The sequence below is a fragment of the Chrysoperla carnea genome, chromosome 3 (assembly GCF_905475395.1).
Source record: "Chrysoperla carnea chromosome 3, inChrCarn1.1, whole genome shotgun sequence".
In the NCBI taxonomy this organism is placed as follows: domain Eukaryota; kingdom Metazoa; phylum Arthropoda; class Insecta; order Neuroptera; family Chrysopidae; genus Chrysoperla; species Chrysoperla carnea.
In genome coordinates, this window is record NC_058339.1 from 73,012,541 (window position 1) to 73,037,499 (window position 24,959).

The 24,959-nt window shown below is 29.2% G+C and overlaps 1 protein-coding gene and 1 long non-coding RNA gene across 2 annotated transcripts; both read left to right on the plus strand.

Moving 5' to 3' along the window:
- The first annotated feature begins 513 nt into the window (after window positions 1-513).
- Window positions 514-18,026, plus strand: LOC123296786 (putative E3 ubiquitin-protein ligase UNKL). The gene is made up of 8 exons (XM_044878438.1): window positions 514-595; window positions 711-920; window positions 2,851-3,134; window positions 4,442-4,577; window positions 7,505-7,707; window positions 13,231-13,397; window positions 14,876-15,278; window positions 16,771-18,026. Exons 1-8 carry the CDS (start codon window positions 537-539, stop codon window positions 17,673-17,675), a joined length of 2,367 nt encoding a protein of 788 aa, XP_044734373.1. The 5' UTR covers window positions 514-536; the 3' UTR covers window positions 17,676-18,026.
- Window positions 18,027-18,059: 33 nt separating this feature from the next.
- On the plus strand, window positions 18,060-18,437 carry LOC123296794. The gene is made up of 2 exons (XR_006535200.1): window positions 18,060-18,271; window positions 18,393-18,437. It is a non-coding gene; the product is annotated as an uncharacterized LOC123296794 (long non-coding RNA).
- Window positions 18,438-24,959: the final 6,522 nt, after the last annotated feature.

Here is a 24,959-nt window from a genome sequence, read left to right on the forward strand (position 1 = left end):
ATTTTGTTTCAAAACAAATGCGCGCTGTTCTTTATTTGTTTATTATTCTTACCACCCCTTACATAATAATTTTAGAATACCCCCTTTAATTAATACATGAGTAATAAAATTTAATAATTATTAATGCGTAGTAAATAGAAAGGTAAAATAAATTTTAAAAATTCAAAAAATAAATTCGTTAAAATAAATTTATATGTTTAAAAATCTGTATGTGTATAATAATATAAATCAAATCAAAGTATATATAATTAGTAATAAATAAGAAACCTTTATCAGTTCTTATCACGCGAATTAAAATGCAATAATTTATTTATTAATAATAATAATAATAATATAAAAAAAATTAGTAAATATTATAAAATGTAACAGAATACTATATGTGAATCGTGAATGCATTGCATATCGCACCAAAACAGAATTGACCTTGGTCATTAGTTTTTAGAGCGATGGTCATGTGATGCAATTTGCATTATTTTTATTGGCTATCAACAAAGCGTGCCCTGCGTTCATTTATATGCGCAATAGTTATAAGCAAAATGCCGTCGGAAGCAAAAGCTTTGTTGACAGCTCAAACAGAAAAACCGAATCATTACTCGTAAGTGTAAACAGTGAATTGTGTATAACTATGTTATATAATTAAAATTCATTTATATTAATAGATTAATCAATTTGTGTTAGATAATCGTACGTTATTTTTATAATTTTTGTAGCTATTTAAAAGAATTTCGTGTCGAACAATGCTCACAATTTCTACAACATAAATGTACACAACACAGACCTTTCACATGTTTTCATTGGCATTTTATGAATCAACGACGTCGAAGACCTGTTAGAAAAAGAGATGGATCCTTTAATTATAGTGCCGATAATTATTGCACTAAATATGATGAAACTACAGGTCTTTGTCCGGATGGAGACGAGTAAGTGTTTACATTTTATTATTTACATAGTGTCATTATACATTTTTTATCTTATTTGCTATAAATATTGAATTGATTTGATAAATTTATTAAATTTGCATGTTATTTCATAATTATTATTCATAAATTTATTAAAAATATTTAATCAGTACCTACCTAATACCTAAAGTATATACAATCATGGTTGACATTTATCCAAACAAAATAGTAGTAACAAGTAAGAGGCGCCAAAATACGATATTCATTTCTTTCATTCAAACATCAAACATCTATGATTGTATACATCTTTTGTTATTATGCATTTAAATATAATACTCAATTGTTTTTTTTTTTTATACTTATTATGTAAAAAATTTTAAAATATGTTTTTTTTTGTTTTGTTTGCTATTAGATGAAATATATAAAAATTTGCTCTTGTTAAAAAAAATGTTAAAATTATTTTTTAAAAAGTTATTAAATTTTTGAAAATTTTAGGGAAATCTGGAATATAAATGGTAGAAAATTGAAATTAATTATGCTCAAGCATATTTTTGACTCTTATTTAAAGTTATAGTGCTTTAAGTATCTCTGTGTCACAAAAAATGCTACATTTTAGTATATATTAAAATGTAAATCCGTGCGATTTTTGTGACACAGAGGTACTTTCAATTCTCACTTTTTGCGAGATGCACATAAAAATTTTCATGAAAATGTGTTACCCATCTAAATGCGTAAAACTCATTTTCGATCTCAGAATGCTACTCCCTTTTCGCTGTGAAAAAAACAGACACTTTTTGTGTTTAACATCTTCCACCGCATCACAGTCTGACGCTCTCGGCAGTTCTTGTTGATTCTTCCTCTATGAGACAGTCACTGGAAACAGTGAACGTAGCTATTGTATCGAATCGTTTATTCTCGAGGCGAAGCTCTCAAAATGGAGAACGAAGGCCGTGTAGCTGCCGAGGCTATGTAATGGTCTCACGGAGCATTTCCACCGCGAATGATAATATGAAAAAAAAAACCTCGCGATCACAGTAAAGACATGACCAGCCGCACTGCACCGTTTTTGTGCCTGTTAACAGATGGTGTTGTTTTCCTTTCTGCCTTACCTTGTTCCTGTGAATGGGCCGCTTGGAGCTTTACCGCTCATTGCAGTTGCTTGTTCAATCATTGCTTTTTATCCGCCTTCTTTGTGCGCTTCATCTTTAGCTTTAAACTTGAGTGCCTTTTTGAAGTTAAGACTTTATCTGTTGATCGGTCTTGCGACGTTCTTAAGAGTTTAGATGAAGCATCTGATGTTAGAGGTGTATTGTTTCCAGTTTCCTCCAACTCGGGGGAATTCACCTCAGAATTTGACCTAAGAGTTAAACGAGATTTCTTTAAAGAGACTTCTCATCCTCGCGTGCCTGGTGATTAAGGTAAGCACTTCTATTCTCTTGAACATCTGCAATACATGACTACTGCAAAGACAAGAATGCGAATGCGAGGTGTTGATAGTACATATTTATACTCTGTAACTCGAATTTCATAAAGCAGACTCCGTAAGGCGAAGTTAGTAAAATATAATGACGTAGTAGTTAATAATCATGTCTTTCTACGTCGAAACTTTTGCAAAGTTTTTTAATTCTATAAAGAAAAACTAACTTTTTATTGACGTATTTGTTCTGATCGACCTATTGATTTTTGAGATATAATAACGCAAAGTTAAGCTATTTTATAGTTGAACAGAAACAACTATAGTAGAGTTATGTAAACAACTGAACACACAGTGAGTATTGTGTGTATGAACCTTTCGCTAGTACTTCATTAGACTAAAATTATAGCTCACTACAAGCTCATATACTCTTACCGCGCATATATACTAAAACTTTTTAACAATATTGTAGCAAGACAGCTACCTTAAATATTAATAGTAAATATGTGATACTAATAATATGAATTTGTTTTACAGGTGTCAATTTTTACATCGCACTGCCGGTGACACTGAACGTCGATATCACTTAAGATATTATAAAACATGTATGTGTGTTCACGATACAGATTCACGTGGCTATTGCGCTAAAAATGGTTTACATTGTGCATTCGCACACGGCAGTCATGATTTACGACCACCCGTCTATGATTTAAAAGAAATACAAGCATTAGAGAATGCCGAAGCTGAGGGTAGTTCTGCAAATGGACCAAATGCATTAGATAAAGAACGTAATTTAATGAATGAAGATCCAAAATGGCAGGGTTAGTATTCCTTAAAATATCTTCAATTTTATCATTTTATAATTCATAACATTTTATTAAAGGATCTCACAGGCTAATGCGAAATATTTGTTGTCTAATAATCAATTATTAAATCGTTGAAAAGATTCATAGTTCCATTTTAATAATACATCCCTTAAAAGGGTTAATTTAAATTTGTTTTATAACTCTTTGACAATTCTAAGAAAATATTCTTAAAGAACAGGAAAATTCCAATAAAAATCTCCCACTCTTGAAAGTCTAACTCCATTATTTATAATTTTAATATATGCCGCTGAAAGTAGATCAAATTTCTCTAATTTTTCAACAAGTTAGGTAATTGTTAATTAATTAAACTTTCTCGAATTTTCGTCTTCATTGTAAACTAAAATAAAAAAATGTTTGAATAATTGGCGTAAAATTTTTTGGGTTCATAGAGCCGTTCAAATTAGTGGGATTACATGCTTGCTTGATCCAAATTGGATAAAATTTGCTTGTGGTAGAGCAAAATTAATTTTTTTATATTTTTATGACATAAAGTTTAAAAAAATCTTCTTTTTGGATATTTTGGTCAAATTTTATCGTATTTAAACGAGTTTAATTTTTTGAAACCCACTAATTTTGGGTCAGATTATTCATTTTTCATGGTAGTTATTCGTTTATATTAGCCCTTATATCAAATATGCAAATCACAATACTGTTTTTTCGAAATTTATTGAAGATACGTTAAATTTGACGTAATATTTGAAAAGAATGATCCAAAATTAGTGGGATTATATCTTTGATTGATCCAAATTGGATAAAATTTGCGCGTGGTAGAGCAAAATTAAATTATTTTTTATTTTATTGGACATTCCTCGCTTTTAAAAATTTTTTTTTTTTTTTTTTTTTTTTTTAAATTTCTTAAATATTAATGTTTTATGAAATGTTGGCGAAATAACGAAATACCTTTTATTTTCATCTTTAATTGTTTATAACTTTTGCAATTTTGTATGTGCTAAAAAACGTTTTCGTCACATTTTTCTAGACATCATTCCGAATTCAAGCTATCGCACGTATTTTACGCCCATTATCTCTATATTTCACCAACTTGAACTTATGTTGACTAGGCTAAAAGTGTGGAAATAATTAAGTAGTCGAAATGTTATCCAAAATTTTGATAATTTAGATCTTCCATGGAATATTCCGGAGCTTACTTCCATCATGTCATTTTATGCAATCACAAATATTTCAATTGGATCTGTGAGAGTCTTTACCAAACAAAAACAATACTTTTTATTTTTCAAAAAAAAAAACTTGTTTGTTTTTAGATACGAATTATGTACTTGCAAATTATAAAACTGAGGCATGCAAACGACCTCCTAGGTTATGCCGTCAAGGATATGCGTGCCCACAATATCATAATAGTAAAGATAAACGACGGAGTCCACGAAAATTTAAATATAGGTACAAATTTTTTAAAATTTTTCAATGGATACCAAAAATTATTCAAAAATATTTTACGAACATTTGTGAAAAATGTTCGCGATTCAATTGTTTTAAAAAATAATAATAATCTGTTCGTCCAAAATTTTTAAGTGAAAAAAACGGTTTTAGGATACATTTATTCATCGGAAATATTCGAGTTTAATCTCGTTTTAATTTTTTTTTGTATACTTATACCTCGCTAAGATTTTCTTCAGAATGTTAATTTAGTTTTTAAGTTGTATTTTTAGGCGTGTTACCACATTTACCCGAATTTTTGCTCCTATTTTCCGGGTAAATCTGTGTAATTTTTTCTATTTGTTACTTTATCAAAAGTATTATAAAAATCAAATTATAATGATATCACAATAGTGACTTTCTATATTGAATTAAACACTTAACTTGGTGAATTAAACACTGTTTATTGCACTTTATTTGAATCGAACCACGTTGGCAAAATGTCGAAAGTCATATTTAAACACTAATGACATACAGGGTGGATAATTTTAATCTCTAATGGCTAATAGCTCGCTTTGTAGTTAACCAAGCAAAAAATAATTTAAACAAAACTTGCAGAGTTTTTATAAGGGGCATCATGTTCTGACATCAGATTGTACCTAGTTCTCCGGGTTGCTTTAATAGTCAATTTATATCTTAAAAGTAAGAGATAGAATAACACAAATTAGAAAGTTGATCCTCATAAAAAACTTTTTCAAAAATTGTTAGCTTTCGGAGGAAATGCGACTTAAGGCAACTTCGTAGGAAATGCGACTTAGCTTTAGAAAAATATTTTAGACAAAGGTTATCAAGGACCAAGAAAGATCATTCTGTGTTAATAATTTTTAACTCCAGATAAATTTTCAAAATCATTTGAAGTTCAAATAACCTTAGAATTAGAAAGGTCAAAGTCATGGACGCAGCGAATGTACTCTTTTGTCCTTGACAACTTTTGGCTAAAGCATTTTTCTGTAGCTAGGGTGTTTTCTTTCGATGACATATTTTTAACTACAAAACGAGCTCTTAGCCATAAAGACTAAAATGGCCCACGCTGAATGCGAGACGTTAATTTCAACGATTCGACATACATTTTCTTTTTGAAAATGAAATAACTACGTGAAATTCATAAATTTTAATATTGGAGTAAAATTATAATTTTCGAAATGCGATACTTTTTTTAAAATTTCGTAATATTAAGCATCTCTGATTTTAATTAATAAGAGGGAAACTAAAGTTTGATTAATTATAATGGCTCATTTTTTCTATTTTTGCACTCTACTTAATCTATATCCAATCATAATTAAAGGAATTATTCATATTTTAAATGTATGGGTGCTACAGTTTCGACGTTATTTTTGAATGTACTGTCATTTCAGGGTTTTTGCTTTAGAATGTCTGGTATTTTGACATAATCTGGTAATCGAATAATTTTTCGTAGCGTGATGAATCTTTATATGTATCAACGTGTCATTTTTTCTAAAGAAATAGTTAATGAGGCCATAGATGTGCCGTCCAATAATTTTGACTTCGTTATTATTGGGATTCGCAATTAATTCTTCCTTAATGACGTTTTCTACGCAATATCAAGCAAAAACATTTTAAAGTGTAGTTTGATGACGTCAGTGTTTTCACCAAGCCATTACGATATACAAAGGAGGGCAATTAATATCGATTTTTTGTTGATTTGTTACATTTCTGGCCAGTTTTAAGATTCTTTTATTGTATTTCTATTTTCTAGATAGTTGAAGTATCTTTGTTGTCCTGAATTATCAAATCATCAAAAAGGCGCGCTTGCCAACCAAGATGATGTCACTTGTTAATAATAAATGACATTCTAGTACAAAATTCCAAAATATCGAGAAATTTTAAAATAACATCGAAAATGAAAAACCCTTTGTTTAAAATAAATATTTTAGGTTATGGTCAGACGTAACATTTTACCGTAATTTCAGGACGATTAGAATTTTGAGAGGTTATATTTTCATAGGCGATAATTTCTCTTTTAGGTGGCCTGAAAAGTTTTTAATACGTGACAAGCTTAAAATTGAATTCATTGAGAATGATATTAAAATCAGAACATTTTGGACATCACACTAAGCTTCATTGAGTGTCGGACCTAATCATTTTTATGTTATTCAATTATCTACAGACACATATATGAATGTATCGATTTTAGCGACATATCGGCTAAAGTGACCAATATTCATTGGAATTATAAGCAAATATACCGAACGACCGATGAATGTAAAATATTTTTTTAACCACCGAACCAAAAAGAAAGGGTGTTATAAGTTTGATCGTTATTTGTGTCTTTCTGTATGTGACATCCGTAGCTCCTAAACGCACCAACTGATTTTTATGTTTGGAAGGTCATTTAATGGAGAGTGTTTTTAGTTATATTTGAAGAAAATTCTTCCAAGATAAGAGCATGTAGAGAATTTTTTTACCTCCTCCTCTTCGGTATCCTCGCGTAATTAATGAATGGCCCCTAATGATAAAATTTGTTGGTCCCTTCAATATTATGACCGATTTTGAATGTATCTCAAGTCAAAATACGCGGAAAAGTTGAACCATTCTAACTGATAGTACTATAACAGTACATGTAATTCACATATAATGTTATAGCTATATCACTTAGAATGGTAAAACACTAAATTTTTCATGAGACAGAGAGTACATATCATTCTCAATGAATATAGCTTGATAGTTAAAAAATTTTTGGATCCCTTGGATGATAAGTTCCTGTCTGTTGGTATTTTGTTAGACACAGTCTGTTAAATTTGTAGACGTTTTAAAATGACTGACTAATAGCACACGAGACGCTAGGTTTATTTGTTAAGTAAAATATTTGTACATTTTGTTCTGTTTTTGTTCGTGATATAATATTATTAAACTTCGATGAATGTGTTCAGATCAACACCATGTCCAAGTGTAAAACATGGTGAAGAATGGGGTGAACCAAGTGGTTGTGATGCTGGTGATCAATGTGCATATTGTCATACACGTACCGAACAACAATTTCATCCAGAAATATATAAAAGCACTAAATGTAATGATGTACAACAGGCTGGATATTGTCCACGTGGTGTATTCTGCGCATTTGCCCATGTTGAGCGTGAGTTTATTGTATATACACTGGCCTGCATCCTACTCAATTTAAACCCATCTATACAATAATCAAAAATGTTGTCCATTTTTTATTTTTATAGCTTGTGTTTGTGTTTTTATAGCATAGTGGTATAAGGGAAGTCCGTAACAATAAAATTGCACTTACACGGATTTCTAGAACTAGAACTTTCCAGATATGAACTAGGTGTGCCAGGGTTTATCCTGGCAAAAATATTTTTTATATTTTTAATAATTACAAGTATTTTACACTTTCATGGGAATTAATTTGTAAGAGATCATTTTATTACAAATTTTGTCTATTTTAAAATATCTGAGACATCAGTAAAAAAAAAAAGAAACCCTGGTATTGATTCATATGCGAAATTTTGAAATCCGTGTAAGTGCAGTTTTACTGTCACGGGTTCCAGGGCTATAGAATTTAATTCAAAAAAAAAAAAAGAGACTAGCTCATGCCAAATCCGATAGAAAATTTACGAGAAAACACGATTTTATCACGTTTTCTCCATTCATTTTCTCGGCTTGTACGAATCACAGGAAATCCGTTCGAGTCTCAAATTGTAGCCGTTAATGGTATTTTTAAATATAATTTTCCACTGAATTTGCGAAAATGCAAAAATAAGTGTTTTGGAAAGTTATTAAATTGTACAATATGCCTGCGCAATAATTTTTATTTGAAGTAAATTATTTGAATAAGAAAAGTGTTTCCCTGAAAAATTTTTATTGTTATTTTTGCATGTATTAAAAATTGTATTTTGCAAAACTTGGATTTAAATTAGAATTTTTTTAAATTTTTGTTCCTAATAGATCTGTAGTTTTAAAAGTTCTTATTAGATTCAGTCGAGCTGATTTTGCTCTTTAATTAGTTTTTGAATTTTTGATTATTGTATTATTTTTTTAAGATCTCATTTTCCATTTCTTTTTCAAATTTTGTTCTTTTTCGAAATAAATATTTCAAAAAGTATGCGTCAAAATTATTATGTATATTAAATAATTTAAGTAATTTTCGGCAATGTCCGAAACAAAAGGTTTCAATCGTTTAGAATTTAAAGAATTCAAGAGTGACTTAATGGCAACTCTAAGGTAAACTGACGTTTTTGGAATTGTTTTGCGCTTAATTGAAAAATTGGAAAACATTTATAATGTTATTATTAAACTACAATAAAACGAAGAAACAAAAGTTGTATAACGTTTATTTAGGCGTGATATAAAAGTTTTGTAGCTTCAGAAATAAGGGTTGCCAAATAAAATCATTGTAAAACATTTTACTGCATTCAGCCGATGAAAATGCATTAATCGTATCGATCAGTTTAACCGATAATTACCGATACCCCCTTTGAATATTCACTGCGGAATTAACTCTTACCCATGGGGAATGGAGAAAACGACAGGGTGGCCAAAACCTATCATAGACAAAAGACAATTACTTGCCTAAAGATCACTATGTGTCTCTCAGATCTTTCTACCCGTATTTACTTTCCAGCTGGATAAGGAACTCGGTCCACTCTCTATGTCTATAGTTTTACTCACCAAAGAAGTAAAAATTTCATATTAGTAGATGTAATTCTAGTAATTCATATAATAGATGTAATTCGATTTACAAAATTTTAAATATTAAGCATAGTCCTTTAAAAATTAACTGTAAAATTTGAGAGTGAGAGAGAACTGAAGAGTATATTATCCGGTAATATAACTATCTCTTTTCTTTAGTAGATTTATATCTATCGTACAAGTTCTTTTATCATTGATAACAAAAAATCATGAACATACAAATAAAAGACTAGAAGCGTACATTACAATTCATTCGTAAATGTCCATTCTTTATAGCCAATGAAAATACGGCGTTGGTGACACACCAAGAATTATCAGCGAAATAGTAAAATGTATCTTGGGATCTAGGAACATAGATTTTTATGTTCTTACTGTCTGTGTAACAAAAATAAAATTTTAAAATTCTTAAAATCCCTGTAACTTTACCTTTTATCAATTTTAATAAGTAGCATATCATTGGATAAAACCTCCCCTCCCTTTATAATTTAAAATCGTGCGATATAGAAATATGAAAAAAGTATCGATAGTAGTACTCAATAAAGACTCTCTGAAATATAAAAACAATTGGTTTTCTAATCAAATATTTGGAAAGGAACCTTTCGCTAATCGTCAAACTTGTTGATATTTTAGCCTAAAATAAGTATAGAACGTCGACGTTTCGAAAACGGGGAGTTTAGATGAAAAAAAGTCATAACAAAAATTATTTAGAAGTATCCAAAATATAAGATCCAATTGGTTTTGAATCAAATATTTCATAAAAACCACACAATAATCGTTAACTTTATCAGTATCAAATTTTTATCGAAATAACGAGTATTTTGGAAACGGTGAGGTTTAGGAAAAATGTCAAAAAATAAAAACCCAATCTTTTTTTTTCTATTTCAAGATTTTTCAGCACGATTGATTATTACGAACTTGTAAGAGCGCTCAAGCGCGTAAATTAAAAACCACACTTTCTGATCAACCTGACTTTTTTCTACATCCTCATACGAACAGTTTGTGTCCGGTCCCTTAAAAATCGGAAATGTACTTTTAATTTCAAGCTTTTGGTCATTTTTTTATTGTAATACCTCAATTATATGGACATTGTGCCACAAAATACTAAATTTTTTTAATACTTATTACGGATAATATAGTACAATTACCATAAAAACTTGAAGTCGATTGATCGTCTCTAACTCGAAATAAACTTAATTAAATTTCAATTTAAACAAGTGAAAACAAACAATTGACTGAGTTAATTGTTGAAATACCATGTATAGGCAGTGTTGATAACTCTGTCACATTTCACATACATACATATCTGACATATTTAACTGATATTCTCATATAATGCGCAAGTGTTGATGCGCACTAGTTTGTTTTTTTGACGTCACGTAAATAACAAAAGATACTCACTTTGATATTAATACATACTATAAAATTTGTACCTAATAAACGCCCTCGTGGGTAAACAGTGATGTTAACAAAAAAATGTTTCAAACGAAAGTTGTTTATTTTTTGGTAAGGAACATTTTTTACATTTAAACTTTTATTCTGTCTCTAACCGTTTACAAGATGGGTACTACGGACCCATGACCCAATTGACCCATGTTGCTCATTTACGAACTTGACCTCACTTTTTACGTCCTAAACACGCTGTAAAAATTTCAGCTTGATATCTCTTTTCGTTTTTGAGTAATCGTGACCACAGACGGACGGACAACCGGAAATGGATTAATTAGGTGATTTTAGGAACACCTATACCAATTTTTTTTTTGTAGCATCAATATTTTTAGGCGTTACAAACTTGGGACTAAACTTATAATACTATGTATATTTCATATATACATGGTATAACAACTCATCGCACACTATGACAGTATAGATATAAATTGTTATATAACGAAGGCCTTTTATTATGGGTATGCTACACACACTTGATCTATTTTACCTTGTTAGAAATAAACTGATCTTTCTATTTGATTTGTCTGTTATGAGAATTATTAACAATCAATTTTGACTAGACATATGTTTTATCTGCTCTAATAGAATAATTTAAATATTTAAAAAGGTACAAATCTCAAGCAATCTCTGTTTCTCTAATTAAAAATACAAAATGATTTACTTTTTATTTGCATTCAGGTAGTTATTAAAATTTGAAAAGCTTAAAAATAATCTTTTCCAAGAAAATAAAAACTATCATAAAAGTTTTATGATACTTTCAAATATATTCAAAAAGGTCGAAAGTAAATTAAATCATTTTATCTGTATATTTTAAACAAATGCTTAATTTTGAAAAAAATAACATTTTTTAGTGTTAAACTTATTTTATTTCTTACGTTTAAAACTTATTATATTTCTTACGTTTTCGAAAAGATTTCTATAAGGAAGTGTAATAATTGATCTAACTCGAATATAAAGTTGTATTTTTAAAAAATTACTTAATTTTTGCTGATCATTTCTTGTAGATTTTGAGTTTAATATTCTTGAAAATTTCTAAAATCTTTCAAATTGCTTATTTTTGAATGATTAACATAAATGTGTTTGGAAAATATTAAACTTATTAAGAATTTCTTAAAATTAAATATTATAATCAACGAAGAGTTATCTCGGATGCAATTTTCTATTTATACAAAGTGCTCCAAATGTCACGCATTCATTTATACAAATATAATTAAATTAAATATTTTCAACTTCAAATTTTTAAAGTGTAAGCCTGTGAGATTTTGTTGAATTGATGTTTCCAGAGATTTCTTATTTGTTTTAGACATTACATATTCTTGGGTACTTGGTCTAATCGAATACAAATAGAAATAAACTATTTTAGCACGAAACGAAACCTCGGAGGTTTCTACACTTTAAAACTATGAAGTCATAATATTAAAATTAATTATAGAAAGTTACTACAATTTTAAAGTTGTTCTTAACTTTAGCGCCCAGATACAATGAAAAAAGGGCTTATTTTCAATAGTTAAATCGCTTTCTAAACATAACAATTATAAAATATTTCTGATTTTGACCTTCGACTTCTTGGAGAAAGACCCTAAAATGAATGACTCGATTAAAAAAAAGGGAAACTAAATGATTGAAACATTTGCATTAAGTTTTAAAATTGAATTAAACAAAAAAAACAATAACATATCATTCATAATTATTTATTAATTTATTTTAATTAATTTAAATTTAAAAGTATTTTGATGCATACTTTATACAGTCAAAACTGATTATAACGACATTAAAAGGACCCATAGTTATGGTCATTATATTCGATAGATTCGATCTAAGAGACGGTATAAGGTCGATCATCACTCATATAGATGAGACATATTTTTGATGAATTTTTAAAAAAACCTTCTTAGTTGTCTATCTTAGTTTTTCTATCGAAAAATGTTCATGGTTATTTTTAATTAAATTGATTTTAATCAATTTTTTCCATCAACGGTTTTTTTTCAAGCAAGCCCATTCCATTATTTTCGTAATTAAGTTATCTTTCTCCTGATATTAATTTTGATTGGTTAACAGATCGGTGAAGTTCTATATATTAACTTACCTGTTCATATGGTATCAACAGATCTACATCGACCTGTTAACCAATCGAAATTGGTATCATATTCCTCTCTAAATAAAATTGGAAAAATATTTCTCTCTAACAATCATATTCAGTTTTCATATAAAAAAAAAGCGTGGCAAATGTCCTAGTTCAGAACCATTGAACTTTAATTATTTTTGAAATGGTATTTAATTTCTGTGTCGTTATAATTTAAATGATGGTTGGTTGTTATAAACAATTTGTTGTTGTATCCGGAATTGTATATGTCAGGACCCTATCAATTTATCGTTATAATCAATTTTGACTATACATAAAAAATCATTAACCTTTTTTCTGTGGAATCCACCACAATAAAATAAAAAAATAAATAAAAATTCCTATCCAACCAACTAACAAAACTAATGTATCGCCTATCAACACCAACAACAGCGGTGCTTGCAGAGGAGATGAATGTCGCACGAGATGCTGCTGCCCCCTTGGATGCTGGTACAAACTTAGCTGATTTATTGAATTCTGCATTACCACAATCAACAAATCAAAGTAGCCTCCAACAACAATTACTTGGTGATAAGAAGGACAAAAGCAGTGATAGTTCTGTAAGTTTGTTATTATTATTTTTTTAAAGTTTAAAATATTTTATTTAATTCAGGTAGTTTGATCGTAAATTCACGTTTTTTTTTTTTTTTTGTTTTTTTTAAGAATTTGATAAAATTAAAATATTGTGTTGAGGTTGATCGGACAGTGCACTCAAAATTTAATCTGTCAATTATTTATTTAACATCACTAGTAACCGGATTTGTGTAATTAATTATTTAATTACTAAAAATAATAAATAATCGTCTTTTGATTTTGTCCGTCTTGGCAGACGAAAATTTTCGTGAATCTTTTTAATTAAGATATTTACAGAACTCTTCGGCAGACGATTTAAAAAAAATTTTTAACGTAATCTATGAGATTGAATTTGTGAAAGTAGAAGTTTTTTAATTTTTAATCTATTGAAGGTGAAGCAACATTTTCGAAAATATATGCGTTCATTCAACATTTACTGCTGACAATATGTTAAACTAAAAATTTTTAATGATTAATAATTACATGAAAACCTTCAACAAATCATAAATCAAATTCAGATCAAACCTTAATCTAAGTGTATTTAATTTATCAAAAGTAATTTTTCAATCGATTGTGAAGCGATATATTTTTTAATTAAAGGGCACATAATATGCAAATTTCTATATAAAATATAAAAAAAGACAGTTTTGTGTATTTCTTTTTACAGTTTTTATGAATGCTTTAAAAAACTAATATTAATCAAAGAATTAAAAAAAATTTAAAAATGAATCTTTCTCATCGATTTGTTGAAAAGTTAACATAATGGGCTCTATAGCTTAAGTGTATCCTTCGTGGGCAGCCAATATAATCTAAACTAACATAAAGTTGAGTATGTGTATACACACAACGTCTAAATATTATGTACAGCTTGATAACGGCCAAAATATGATATGAATTATTTTAATCGAAATTAATTATCAAGGTTTACGAAATTCTGAAAGGTGTTTTATAAATTAATTTTGTGAAGGAATTTAAAATATTTTTAATTTATAAAGTCTAGAGAAGAGATGGCGAACCAATGGCGTCCCACACAATATTTTGGACACTTTATCGATCATAAAATTAACTATATTTAACAAATTACAAATCAAAAAAAGCTAACCAAAACAAAAAGGAATTAATTGCAAGTGCAACGAAAGACAGAAATAAACATCCATCGCCGTATATGATTAAATATGTTTGCTTGGCTGCAAATGTCTTTGCTCGGCATAGTAAACCGTTTCAAGAGGGACACTTTTTGAAGTTAGCCTGGTTAGCATGTGGTCTACTTTTTGATTATTTCAATAATTAACACTCCTCTATCTAGAAACTCAATTATATAATCTTAAAACTGATCGGAAATCTAACGGATCAACAAAAATTGACATTAACTCTGCTCATTTTATTTCGCTCTGAGCCGTAAAATTTTTAATTACACCACAGCTAATTGTTTTTAAATTTTCAATTTGACTTAATTTTATTTCAGAACGGAAGTGGTGAGGTATCAGAATCAGCGTCAACAAGCAGTATAGGTTCAAATAGTTCACACAGTAAAGCACCTGGTGCACAATTAAGTAAACCATCATCACAACATCAAAATAATATTGGTAATAATCAATCAGGATTTTCATCATCTGTTGGTGGTAACAATACTGGTAACTCTGGTACGAATAATGTGACTGGTGGACCACACGGTTTTGGTAGCAACACAATAGATTATCGAACTGAACTTAGTAAACAAATGTTAGCATTGGAGAGTGATCCAACATTATCAAATTTAGAGCGTGAACAACGTAAACAAGGCTTGTGTGTTACATATTCACATTTGAATAGTTCATTGGGACAAATACCATATTTTGGTGCATCTGATACCGTTGAATCGGTTGTTGGTAAGTTATTTTAAAGAATTGTTAAATTTATTTTCTCGTATTTTATTTTGAAAAAGAGATTTAGGTAAAATAGACCGCACAAAATTTCTATAACAGTGTCCTATTTTTGAACGCAAAGGCTAAAAAGTTCAGAACCCAACCAACTCCTCTATAGTCGACAAACTCAACCCAACCAACTTGTAATTACTATTTTCTATCTAAAAACAATCCTCCGAAGAAAAATGAAAGCCTGGTTGACAAAATAGAAAAATACCAAAAAACAAACAACTTTTATTTGAAGATTTTTTTCATACATTTAGAGAAATATGCTTGCCACACTGTTTTCACTCGTAAAAATAATCAACCCACATTCAACAATATACAGTGTGTTTTATTTAACTTGACATATACATGAAACTCGAAAAATAAGTTTAATCGAGGAAAATGCTTCAAACAAAATATGTTAGTTTCTTTTAAAGGTTTCAGGTTTAGTTAAAACCTCACTTTGTTTCATAACTGGCAAACATTATATTATTATTAGTTCGTTTCGAAACATTTTTTCGCAAACCGTACAGTTTGCGAAAAAATGTTACCTTTTTAATCAATAATAGGCCAATCAAATAAAAAATTTTCGAATAATTAATTTCCAGCAAGTAGGAAATCGTTTTAGTACCTTCATTTAGTTCTAAATGCATGTAATCCGAGTTTGCGCAATTCCAAAAGGTGTGCACAACTTTTGAGAGCCAAATAACTACGAAATTTTTGTCCTTTTTTTCAGTTTGCTTGTAGTTCGATAACGGTACGTCCGACATAAAATATCATTCTATTGAATATTAAAGAGTTAGAAACCGCGAAAATTTCTCATTTAATTGCTTACTTATATTTTGCGATTTTCCATACTACCCAATTTTCGAATTAGGTCCTTTTAAAGGACTTAAGTTGACATCAATTCAAATCGACTTTTTTCTAAATCCTCCTCAGTTGCACATTTTTTCATAAATATCAGGTTTGAGGCCTCTTATGCGCACAAAACTGAAAAAAAGAGCAAAAATTTCACAACTGTTTGGCTCCTAAAAACTATGCACACTTCCTGGGAATGCGCAAACTCGAATTACAAGCATTTAGAACCAAATAAGGTATTATAAACCGATTTACAGATTACTGGAATTCGGTTTAAATTCCTCAAAACACTTTTTATGATGCATTTTATTGGATTATGGTTCTAATTTAAAGTTTTAATCTATCGATTATCAGTTATGGAGTAGAGTGAGCTTTTCATTGATCCCGAAATCTAGATCAAGTTTTAATGCCTTCGTAAGATGTGCGCCTATATACCCAACATTTTTGCTAGAAGCATATTTATCTTATTTTTCGAGTTTCAAGCATATATCAACTTTAAAAAAACATCCTGTATAAAATTCGCCCCTTTTAAGAAATTTTTTTTAAATTAAAAGAAAACCAATATGCTTCGCCCAAGAGTTGTAAAAATTCAATTTCATAATTTTGTCTTCAGGTAACGCCCTAGACGATTTACATTTAGACGAAGCATTAAATTTATCAGCTAGTTTAGATAACGATCTCGATACATCATCACCAACAATATCAAATTCAATATCCGTTGGTTTAGCCAGCTCCGGTTTATTAGGTGGTTCCGCACCCGTTAACATCCCACGTTCAAGTCGTGCATTTTCACCATCAACAGCATCACCATTACAACATTTACAAACCAGTTTCATTGAAACATTCAACTCATCGAAAATAAGTAGTTTCTCTGGTTTATTTGACTTCAGTACCAATATGTCACCGGGATCATCACGTAACCATCATCACAATAATAGTTTTTCAATAAGTCCATCACTAACAACAAATCTCGATACAAATAATCGTTTACGCGAGGAACTAGTCACATGCCGGGCCCAATCACAAATATGGGAAGAGCGTGTAACACAAGCACGTACCGCGTGCGAAGCATGGCAACGGGAAACCGAAGAAGCTAAGCGTAAAGCATCAATCGCTGAAGCACAACGTGATGAAGCTTTAACAAAATTAAAAAGTATACAATTGGAACTAGATCGCTTACAACAGACAACATCACCATATATACAAGCATTACGTGGCGGTAACGGTAATGTAAGTGGTGCAGCCGGCAGTGGTGGGGTAACAAATTCAACACAAGAATTACGTAATCTATCATTAAGTGCATTAAAATCATTACAAACACAATTACGTAGTGATTTGGAGGAAGTTGATAAAGCATTATATTTTGAAACAGCTACAAAATGTATGGTTTGTGAGGAACATAATCGTAGTGTAACATTAGTACCATGTAATCATTATGTATTATGTAATCAATGTGCACCATTACAAAAAGAATGCCCTTATTGTAATATGCCAATTAGCATATCAAATAATATGTGAAATTAGGTTATGTAGGTGCCCAATTTATTAAATTATTATTTATTATCATCAATCATCAAACAAAAATTACTTATCTTTATCTCTTTACCTTTATCTCTATTTATTTATTTTTTACATTTATTTGGCGATACACTTTTCTGTGTGTATAATGTTGACATGTCCAATTTTTTATTGGATCAAAATTCAATTTGGGTGCTTAGTGTGTACTGAAAAATGAAAAGAGTCAATGGATTACGAGTTTAAGGAGGGGGTATTCTGGTCTAGAAGCCTCATTTGGAAGGCACTTTTCAAACTAGGATTATAAGAAAATGAAAAAAACATTTTTGTAGCCATTTTTTCATATATTTATTGGCATTTTAAAAATACAAAATGAAAATTGTAATTTTGGTCGCTGAATACGAATCTAATGTCAGATTACTTGAATTCTGTAACGTATTCCGAAAATTTAGACATTTTTTGTCGGAAATTCTACTTTTTGGCACAAAAACGGCAAACTAAGTACTTATCGTCCAAATTGTGCTCTAGGAGGGAAAATCGGATTCGTAATCAGCGTTCGAAAATACCTTTTAGAGTACAGTTTGGACGATAAATACTTAGTTTTCGTTTTAGTAACAAAAAGTGGAATTGCTGGTCAAAAATGGCACAATTTCGGAATAAGTGACAAAATTTTGGGCTACATATGCCCCTCGGTGGGGACCTATGCTCCCCTATGACTAGGTTAAGTTGGCTGAATGTTCCTTGAGGTCTTACAAACACGTTACAGAAAATTAAAAATTCTTCGAATTACAGGCCGTTAAAGTAGGGGCTACAAAAAAAGCATGACACCCTGATTGACATGATTCCAGCTCTTGTAATGATCCGAAACAAAAAAATTTGAAAAATTTTTAATTTATAAAGATGTTAACGTCTGATCCTCCAAAATAAAAAAATTCAGTTTACCCCTTTTTTGACCTTTTCGAATTTTTTTTAAATATTTAAAACTTTTAAATCCTTTGTTCAGACTATAGAGAGATTTATGAGAAAGATTCCCATCAAATTTCAAAGAAATCGGTAGATATCATTTCAACAACCTCCAAAAATATAATTTCATGAAAAAGGCGTTTTAATCCGGATCCCAAATCCATACATTGGGGCTTATTATACTTCTTATGCAATGTCTTGCAACTTGCAAGGTATTTATGGTGATCGAGCTGTTTTGCCTTCTTTTGAAGCAGCAGATGCGCTTTCTTTCAAGATTGCGATCTAGTGACTCACTAAACATCCATATTTTAAATTCGATGACAAATTATAGATTTTTTGATAATGAATGATATGAAAATAAATTGATAATAAATGATAATTATTTATTGGGATTTAACAAATTTTTCTTTTTAAAATATGTTAGGTATGATATATAAAATAATAAATATATTATTAATAAATAAAAAACAAACAAAAAACACATTTTTTTAGAGATAATTAAGTATTAATTATATTTGAAATGGGTCTAGGGTAGGCCACTATTATTTGAAGACATTTTAGAATGACTGCAAATTTTGAGAAACTGTTGTTTTTAAGGTCGTGCCAAAAAAAATCGTTTAAATACGAAAATTCTGTGTTTATAGTTTCTTTCAGACCTGGAAATTTTTTCATTGTGTACAGGCTGTGATTGATCTGCAAAACATGAAAATCTTAAGGAATTTTGGTGTAAATCAGGGAAAATATAATTTAATTCTGAATACCTGATTCAATTGCATCAAATTTTACTAACAGTATTTCTGGTTTTGGTCAGGATTGTCAATTCAATTCGATGATCTGATAACCAAATTATCATCTTATTTAAATTTTAAGCTTAATACTTAGTTAAGAAATTTCCAGTTTCTTTGAAAGAGAAGTTATTAAAATTTATTGTATCGCAGGTACGATTTTTACACAGTTTGGCCTGAACCTAATCAATTTATAATTGGTACTTAATTTGTATTTGTAATTATGTAATATCAAAAAAAAAAAAACAAAAAAAAATTCGAACGCATCATCATTTTAAGTATTTTTCTTTTTGTTTTGAGTATTTTTCCTCAATAATTTGATGTTTAATTTTTTTATAAGTCATTTTTTTTAAAACCTCTCCTCTCATTCTGTGTAATTATCTCATCAAAGTTAAGAAAATTAGGAGCGCCAAAAAAATTTTACGGGAATGCATTTTCATGAAAAATTAAATTTGAATCATTTCAAAGTCAATTTAGGTTCATAACTGATGGTAAATTAAAATCGATCTGAAAATGTCAAGGAATTTCAAGATTCTGGGAAAATATTAGGGAATTTATGTATCGATCAGGGAAAATGATTTCTGAAGACTCAATTTATCATTGATATCTCGAAATGTATATATTCTGTATTAATTTTAATTACAAAATCTCATTATTTGGGTTTTTCGAATAAAATAATTTCTAATTAAGATATTTCAAAGACAATCAGAGAATATTTGCCGTAATTATAGAAAAGGCAGGTAATTTCATAAAAAATAATTCGTTGGGCCCGCCCCCTGTTTAAATTCGAAAAGTGTTATAAAAATTATCAAAGATAATAAATGAGAACTCCAAAGGATGAATTTTGATGACTTCGAGTTGAGACGTGGTTATTAAAATAAAATACCACAGTATTCGAACTGAAATATTATTTCGAGTATCGTGGTATTTATTTCAATCACTACATTAAAGATTTTCTAAATTAAATGATTTTTGTTGGGTATTCTTAAAGATTGAAATTTCTACATATCACTAGTTTCCAAAAATCAGATCGCTTTAGGGGGTCTCTAAAATCTTTAGCTTATGTATCTAGAAAAACGTTAGATCAGAAGCCCATGCTGAAATTCTTCGGGTGAAATGACCAAGAATCAAGTTGAAAAAGATGCTCCTATATGTAAAAGTTAGTTTAAGTACCACGGCATCATTTTTACGAATAAGTACCACGGCATCATTTAAGCGAATTGCATAAAAGCCGTACAGAACTAAATTCGGTAACTTCGGTATGCAGAGTTAGTATCCAGCAACGCCGTACATATTTGAAGGTACAGGGGAGAGACACCAAGGGGCGTGGCATTAATATTCTCACCTGTATCTCGCAAAACGGACGTCATGGTGCTAAAAATTATTTTCACATATAAGATCATTTTTTTCAAAATGATTTCTGGTGGATCATGTCACCCGAAAAATTTGAACATGTGCTTGTGGTCTACAAGATAGGATATCCATACTTATTCAGGAGACAGGAGATGAGCTATAAGAGACAAAATATTACCGCGACTAGCAGACTTGAGATCATTTTTCGATTAATTATAACGATAAATTTCTAAAAGTAAGAGTCGGAGGCAAGGAGAAAACAAAAATTTGCTATTAAATATAGAGCGCTCCAAATTTTTTTTCAACGAGATGTTGAATTTTTGAATAACCTGTAATTTATGAGGAACTTTGGTGCGTAATTATTTTATTAAGAACAAAAATTTGAGAGATGTTGTCAAGGATAAATTAAACATTTTTTCCCTTACGAAAATTTATCGGGGAAGTCCGGAAAATTTTTAATTGTTCGAAAAGTATAAAATTAATGAATCTATTATTATCCGTTGAGGATATTTAAATATGAAAATTGTTAGAAATGACCTTGACAATAATAAAATATTCTGAAAAAATCTTTAGCCTTAGCATTCAACAGTTTTCTTTAATTTTTCTATAAAAAAATACTTAAATGATGATGAAACAAAACAAAATAAATAAATTGGCAATAAAAACAAATTTTCTTGAATCAGTTTGAATAAGTGAATGAATTTCTAAAGTCATGATTTAAAAACAAACAAAAAATTATATTATTATGAATTAATTAATTGATTAAAGAATTCGTTAGGTTAGGTAGGAAACCAATAAATTTTTTAAATTTTACTATATTAGAAAATAAGATTTAATTTTTAAATTAAAACAAGAAAAATATTGAAAATCATTTTACAAATTTTACAATCCATTTTCATTATATAAATACATTTTTTTTTTTTTTTTCATTTTTATTATGTGTCTGCTTTAAATTAAAAGAAAGAAAAGTATTTAGTTATATTTTACAAGGAAAACAATCTAAAAACAAAAGTTGTACGAAATGGAGCATTTAGTCAGTCTTATTTATTTTATTGAATTTTTGAAATCTATGATCCGAAAATAATATGTTTTGAAACAGACTCAGCGGAACAAATGATTCATCGGAACAAAACAGACTCATCGGAACGATTCTTCAGTATGGCGTCGATTCTTGACGTCATTTAACCAATGACTAGTATAATTATATACAGGGGGTTATATAATTGACTACAGAACTTTTGACTTCCTAAATAAGCTTATAAAGACAAACGAGAAAGTTCTTTACCAAATTTCGACCCGAGCTCTGATTTCCGAGATAATTAACCAAATCAATTAATAAATTTATCCAATTGAAAAAGTGGGGTAGTTAAATGATAATTAAATGCAGCGATAAAGTTATTCTTATATTTCGAAGAGCTCTGTTATTGGATAAATTTATTAATTGATTTGGTTAATTATCTCGGAAATTAGGCCTCAAATCGAAGTTTGGTAAATATCTTTTTCGTTCGCTTTTATATTTATTTAGGAAGCCAAGAGTACTGAAGTCAATTTTAGAACACCTTGTATATTTTAGAAAACGCCAATAATAAGATAATTATTATATTATTTTCCAACTATTTAGTTATTATACTTTTATGCCTGCATGTTTATTTATAATGCATTAATTTTATCATAGAATTTCCTCAAAAAGAATTTAATAAAATAAATAAACCGATTATTTCTCAAATAAATGATAAATTATGTTATTTTTTAATCAGTGGTTCAAAAAAAAAAAAAAAAAATTTGACAATAAAACACACAAGACAAAATATTTTCTAAATCTTCTACATCACACAAATAATAAAGATATTTTGAAATTTTTTTTTTGTGCATATATTCTCAAAAAAAATTTCGCCACTGTTTTGTTTCTAGTTTGATCTGAAAAGGCATAATTTATTATTTAAAATTTAAAAGAAAAATAAACAAACCATGTTTACAATTTTAATTTGATGCGCAATTAAAAGAAAATAATTTTAATAGGGGTTAATTTTATTTATTTGGGTCTAAATGTCCATTACTTTTTAACCCAAATAATATCAAAAAATCCCAGCAATCAGTATCACAGCAATAAATTAAAATAAATTAAAATTGTTAACATAAGTTTGTAATTGTACAAAAAGTATTAGAAAATATTTGAAAGTGAGCTATACACGTCATAATTTGTAGAATTCCCCTGGTGGAAAAAATATTTGAAGACAGAACAAGTCTTAGAAACTCTTAAAAGCTCTTAAGGATTCTGAATTTCTCAACGTTTTTGGACTGTCTAATTCAGATTTAGTCAGTCTGAATAACTTCGAATAAGACAATCCGTTGAGAAAATCAGAGTTTCTAACACTTATTCTTTCTTCAAGTAATTTTTTCTACCCAATAAGTCTTTAAATCAAAATTCTGTTGGAATTATGAATTATAAGCCAATCTTTGTTGGTGCACAGAAAAAAAATTTATTTTGATAGAGTTTCGATTCAGAGATTTGAAGGCATATTTTTATCATACTTGAAACTATCCTCGCATTTTAAGTGTCTTCTTATGGTGGGTAATTTGCTAATACAGTAGAATCTCGATAACTTAAACCTCGGTAACATAAAAACCTCTGTTACTTCAAAAAATACTATGTTCCCTTCCCATCAGAGCCCAAAACCTCTATAACTTAAAATACGCAACCTCTATAACTTAAATAAATAATCTCTGTATAGGCCCTCAGTAACTACATAGAAACATGTACATACCTCTATATTAACCTTTACCTAACATAGACACTTGATAACTTAAAACCTCTATAACTTAAAATATTTTGTGTTTCCCTTGGACTTTAACTTATCGAGATTCTACTGTATATCCAAATTTCGGGATACTCAGATCGAGATCAAAATTCGATATACACAAGTTTCATTTTTTTTTTTGTAAGTTTTCATATTGACATTGTTCACATTTACGCGTTATTTTCAATCGTATAGGTGTCTAGATCAATAATGAAAATTTCGGCGTGAAAAATTACAGAAAAAAAAGTACAAATTTTACGCGTAAAGCTCATTTAAATTCAAACAAATGTGATTTCACTAAACTAGTTATTGAGAAAAATATGCGATATCGATACAACAAATGAATTTTCGCATAATTTAAGCGTACTAAAAGAATTTTATATAGAAAAGAATCATTGAAATAATCCGTTCGGTTTGCGAAATTATAGGAAGAAGGAAGCCAAAAGATTATATTTTTTTAATTTATATTTAATATATTTAAAAAATAATGTAAGAATTCAAGAGAGTTAAAACAAAAAGAGTATTATTAATAATTTAAATAATTTGAAATTTTTATTTATTTTCTATGATTTTATTTTTTTTAAATGTTTTTAATAAGGAAATTTTCGAAATTACGCATCTAATCATTTCAGCCCTAGAGAGTGTGATGAAAAATTATTATGGAAATGAGAAAATGTAAAGCCGAGCATACACGTTACGGTATACCAATGCAGACTAGAGCACACACATGCTACAGTAAATCTGAAGATTTCTTCTCAGCCGAGAAAAAACGAAAATCGAAGAAACAAAAACTAATCTTATACCCATAGCCAAACATTAATAAGACGATTCATTCATATTTATGGACTAGAAATGAGCGACACTAGCGCATCTCTTGAGAGCTACACGAACTATTTTGAAGTTAATAAGATCTGATGATACTTGGCGCAAATCATAGTTATAGCATCAAAATTTTTAATTAGTGTAACCCTCAATAGTGTCGCTAGCGTACGGTTGTTTTCAATAAGTTTATTCATATTATACTGGGTTTGTCTATGCCTATAAGTGTACAGGTTTGCCGGACGGACTCATACATGCGGTCAGGTTGTTTGGCTGCGCAGGTAGTAATAATCGAATTTCGATTCTTCTCCGATCGCCTACACAGCTATACCGATTTACTTGTACATGTGACCTGAACAGGTAAACCTCTCCAGTATATCGTAACGTGTATGCTCCGCTTTAGAAATAACAAAATATCATATTTTGATCTTTTAACACACAATTTTCAACATATCACTCAAATCCATTTATGAACAATTTGAGAGGTTATTTTTTGGTTGAATACAGTCGTAATTTTTATATTTATTTAGGCAACAGTTTTGGGTGTAACCAAGTATATTTGCAAATTT

Bases quoted from the DNA above. Each gene is read 5' to 3' on its own strand.
- LOC123296786 (XM_044878438.1), top strand. From the start codon at position 537: ATGCCGTCGGAAGCAAAAGCTTTGTTGACAGCTCAAACAGAAAAACCG. The intron at 596-710 runs GTAAGTGTAAAC...TAATTTTTGTAG, and splicing joins GAAAAACCGAATCATTACTC to CTATTTAAAAGAATTTCGTG. The intron at 3,135-4,441 runs GTTAGTATTCCT...GTTTGTTTTTAG, and splicing joins TGAAGATCCAAAATGGCAGG to ATACGAATTATGTACTTGCA.